The sequence below is a fragment of the Monopterus albus genome, unplaced genomic scaffold (assembly GCF_001952655.1).
Source record: "Monopterus albus unplaced genomic scaffold, M_albus_1.0 scaffold167.1, whole genome shotgun sequence".
In the NCBI taxonomy this organism is placed as follows: domain Eukaryota; kingdom Metazoa; phylum Chordata; class Actinopteri; order Synbranchiformes; family Synbranchidae; genus Monopterus; species Monopterus albus.
In genome coordinates, this window is record NW_018128047.1 from 500,623 (window position 1) to 505,242 (window position 4,620).

Here is a 4,620-nt window from a genome sequence, read left to right on the forward strand (position 1 = left end):
GGTAAGTATTGTCCGTTACATGTCGCAATGCTCCGGCGACGACGGGGCGTCTGCCAGAGGTATAAAGAAGGAAGCCAACAAATCACCGGAATACGCCTCAGGTGTGCGCACCGACCCACGAGTCACTAATTACCCGATGCGACACAGCTGAGGCGTTAATCCCGCAAAAAGGGAGAGCAGGAGAGGAAAAAGGAAAGAGAGGCAGGTCGCGCAGAGCGGACCTGACAGAAAGTTTGAACAGTTGAATATAACAATTGAATAATGTGCCAGACTTACTTTTTGACATAAGCTGTAATAATCTGCCTAAAAGCCATCTCTCTGGGATGTTTTGACATGAAACAGTTTAGAAACCTCTGCTGACTGGCATCTCTGACAAGTAGACTTGACAGGTTCCTCTGAAAAGCCAGTTGCACAACCTTGTTTCATCATGTCCTTCACATGTATGTGAAACTGTCAGCCCCTACCTCTACCTGCACCCTATTTATCTGGCTCTTTTCTGTCCCTATCTTGTGTCTGTGCATACTCCTAGGCAACACTATCTCAAGGGTTTATTTAATTTCCATGAATGTCATTTAGAATTTCTCATAATTCACTGCTGCAGGGTCATCTGTCAGAGGATTTAATCTGAGGGTGACGAACGGTCCCTCCCCCGGCTGAAGTTGCCGCTCCGATCTCTCAGTAGCTCATTAATTTCCTGCCCAAATATCAGCCTCCGTCGCAGTCAACAGAGGGTGGGATGGAGGGAGATCATATTTCATTATTACATCAATCAGACCCACATGCAGACACGATTGTAAATCAGGGGGAGGTGACATTAATCCTGCAGAACCAGTTTGTGGATGTCCTGAAAAACATCTTCGCCTGTTGCAGTATTGGAAAAAGTCAATTTATTCCTATTCTATGTATTTTTTTCTCTTCTTGTTCAATACAAAAATTAATCAGATGCCACTGGAATATTGTGAAAGGCTGTACGTCCTGCTTGCCAATACTTGCAGCTTTGCTGGGCGTTGTTAAATTTGTTTTATATTCCGTGTTAGCAAATGCTTATTCTTCAGCAGAGCAGTATGAGTCTGCAGTTCCTGCTGCTTAAATGCTCATTTATTATGAAAAGGGCCTCAGATACCAATCACCACTAGTGTTATACCAATATAAGTAAACATAAAAGGGGGGGGGGGGGGGGGAACACACAGAAAAAAAAAGAATCAGTCAACTTAGTTCATTTCGATTCCCATATTCACATATTTTATATTAGCGTGAGCATATTTTCAACCATGAAACATGTGGTAGGGGAACTGGCTCAAGTAGTTTCACCCTTCATTCTTACTGGCTGTCTATCTTGTGCATTTAACCTCAGCTCTGCATGCATACTGTAAGTTGCTCTTGTGTTTTTGTCTGAAATGCCATTTCCCCACATGTGAAACTCATCTGCTACCGACTCAGTCAAATCTTGAACCTCATCCATGTATATAAATACTGTGGGCTGTGTGTGGTGGCCAGTGAAGCACAGACAAACATTAAACCCAACTGTTAGGTTGCTGTTGAGCTCTGTTATTATTAATCTTTCTAGCATAACACTTTAACACCATATAATTGTTGTATGAAAAAAATTATATTATTATTTATATTGCACAGAAGTTACAGCTGTAAGCAGTGTTGATTGCAGTCCTTTACGCCTTGTTCATTTTGTTATCATTCCGTCCCGGGCCACATTCTTGCCTGTGGTGTAATCAGTGGAGAATATGTTCTGTAAGTCTTGTGAGGAGAAAATGCAGTCTGAACAAGATTAGATAACAGGAAGTGGAAAATGACAAGTAAATACAAATTAGGAAATGTGCTGGGTGACAAGGGGCAGAAGTGCTTGGTTAGTACTGTCTCAGAAACTATTCTTGGCATGAAACATCATGAGAACTTCTTTTCTGTTACACAGCCTTGTCCATTCAGCAGATTTTGATCAGCTCACACTAAAATGTCATTAAATGCTAGTAAAATAATACATTCTTTCAGGCAGTGTCTGTTCTTGTCTTGATGATTACAGTTATTAATTTTCTCATTGTCCTTTGTCCAGTGTGATCCTGTGGCTTGCTGTCATTTCACACTTGGTTATTGTACTGAGTCGATGTTGCTGTGGCAGATTCCATGTTCCCTTGGGGGAGTGGCCTATGGCTGAACGTAGCTGTCAGTCTTTTCCTGAACACCTTACACAGGAACACGTAGATAAGTGGGTCCAGACATATATTAGTGGCTGACAGCCATAAGGTGGTCTCCTTGGTAACATAGAGTGCGTTCTGTGTGCGGCAGAGACTTGCTGTACTGCGGGTTTGAGTCAGAGTGTAAGGAATACGTGCAAAGTGAAAAGGGGCAAAGCAGATGAAAAACACTCCCACCACCACAAAGACCTTTGCCTTAGTTCTGCGGCTGGCTTTCTGTGACCTGCTTTTGGATGCTTTGTATGACTCATAAACCTTCTTGCTGATGAACGTATAGCACACCACCATCAAGGCCAGCGTTCCCCAGAAAACCACCTGAAAGAATACACAGTATCAACAAAACATCAAGCAGGTCAGTGACTTCCCTGTCTTTATGCTAACTTAGGCTAACCAGCTGTTGCCTCCAACTTCATATTAAATGGACAGACATGAGTGGTATAGATAATCTCATCTTCTCTCTAAAACAGAAAGGGTATTTCCCAAAATGTTTAAGCTTTTTTTTAAATGAATAGCTACCTGACAGAAGTAGTTGAATCCTTCATGCCACAGCAAGCCGGCTTTGCTCTTCATGGAGGTGCACTTCAGTCTGCCTCCGGAGATCTGTGGTGGCTGATCACTTAGAACAACGTTGGGCAGCGCTAAGGATAACATCACTGCCCAGACAACTGCACACAGCACCTGGCCAACACGGACCTGCTGCAGCGCACACTTCCCAAACGGCCTGACTATTTTCAGGTAGCGGTCCAGGCTGATGAGGCCCAGCAAGAGGATGCTGATGTACATGGTGATGTAGAAGAGAACCGCAGAATATCGGCAGTGGATGGCGCGGAGATACCAGGAGCCCACACCTGCATCGCTTAAGACTCTCAGAGGGACTGTCAGGGTCATCAGCAAGTCAGCCACCACCTGTCATGCAAAGATCACAAGTCTGTTTATTCCTAGATGTTTTCTTGCCTCATAACGACAACAAAATCAATAAAGACGTCATGTCTTACCACATTTTTTAGAAAGACCACAAATGTTGAGGTGCTGGGGATGCTGAAGAAGATCCAGGCAGCCAGGGAATTCAGTATCAGGGCAGCTATAAAGAGGATGCTGTATAGGCAGGGGAAAACCACAGCTGTTATGCTGGTGTCTCGAACGCACTTGATGGAGGTGTTGTGCAGGGTGGTGTTCATCTTCCTATCTCTGGTGGGACAAAAGAGGCATCAAGCAAAGACATACTGTAAGCAGTTTATGCAAAGGTGGACCACTCTATTATGCTGTTTCCAGGTTCTATAGATATGTAAATGTTACAGCATCTTGCCTGCTCTAATCTCCTCAAAAGTACTGTAGCTGGGTTACTGTGTTTTCCATTGATTATGGGTCATTAGTTTAGTGATGTTTGTTTGCCACATAATTAGACTGTCTTTGAAATCAACAGGTAATGGTCACTTTCTGCCACATTCAAGTGCATACAAATATGTTTTAATACAAATGCTATAAAAAGTCTAACCGCTACATTTAGATGAAGGGTAGAACTTCCTGTTAACCACTGTCATTCACAGTGGCAGGCGATGTTGCCAGCTTCATTAAATTTTTAAAATGGACAGATATAATTAATATACAATGATGAAGGCATCTGTCAACTAACTGTCCCTTTGTTCATTCTGATTTTTCTTTCTGACTCCTCCTGTCCAACAGTATATTTTCCTGCTGTGCTGTTTTTACACTGAAAACCTTAACATCTGAGAATAACACTGAGGCCAGGAGGAGCTGCTCTGGCACCCAAAATGTACAATAGTCTTTGACCTTTGTCTGTTTTAGTGCCACTATTATTAGGTCTGTTGCAAATATGTTTACACAAATTCTGTCTTTGTGCTAAGCTTAGTATTTTATCTAGAAAGCCAGTAGCTGTCTTACCTTCGTACTCTGTCCTTGCCGTCTGGTACTGTTGGGCATGTGATGAACTGTGAACGAATGATAATTACAGTAGTGCAAAAAAGGAAGAAGTGAAATTTCCGGATCCCGTTCCTCCTTTTTATCAAGAAAATGAAAGAGAAGAAAATCCCAAATTGGAAATGCTTTGCTGTTAGTTTTGTTTTATAATCAGTGAAGAAATACTGACTCTGGAGGTTTCAGCCTCTCTAACTCTCTCAGTGTTTCGCTCTGTATTTAAGCGTGTGTGTGTGTGTGTGTGTGTTTGATGGATTGACAATGGGTGGTCTCTGGAGCTACTGTGTGGCTGTCTTGTCACAATCCCAGTGAGTGTTGCCAGTCTTCCTCTGGGTGAAAGACCCCTTCCTTCCTTGCTTCCTGTTCCAATTGTCTGCTGAGAGGCTTGTTCTGCTCCGTGCCAGTCCCCCTGCCTCGTCTAGCTTGCGTCAGTTTCACTCGCTGTTAACAGGCAAACCCTGAAACCTCAAACATGTTT

The 4,620-nt window shown here is 43.0% G+C and overlaps 1 protein-coding gene across 1 annotated transcript; it reads right to left on the reverse strand.

Annotated features, from left to right (window-relative positions):
• Positions 1-2,090: 2,090 nt before the first annotated feature.
• p2ry13 (purinergic receptor P2Y13) lies at positions 2,091-4,320 on the reverse strand. The gene is made up of 4 exons (XM_020615652.1): positions 4,110-4,320; positions 3,203-3,395; positions 2,724-3,113; positions 2,091-2,522 (listed from the first exon to the last, which is right to left on the reverse strand). The coding sequence occupies exons 2-4, from the start codon at positions 3,383-3,385 to the stop codon at positions 2,091-2,093; spliced, it is 1,005 nt and encodes a 334-aa protein (XP_020471308.1). The 5' UTR covers positions 3,386-3,395; positions 4,110-4,320.
• Positions 4,321-4,620: the final 300 nt, after the last annotated feature.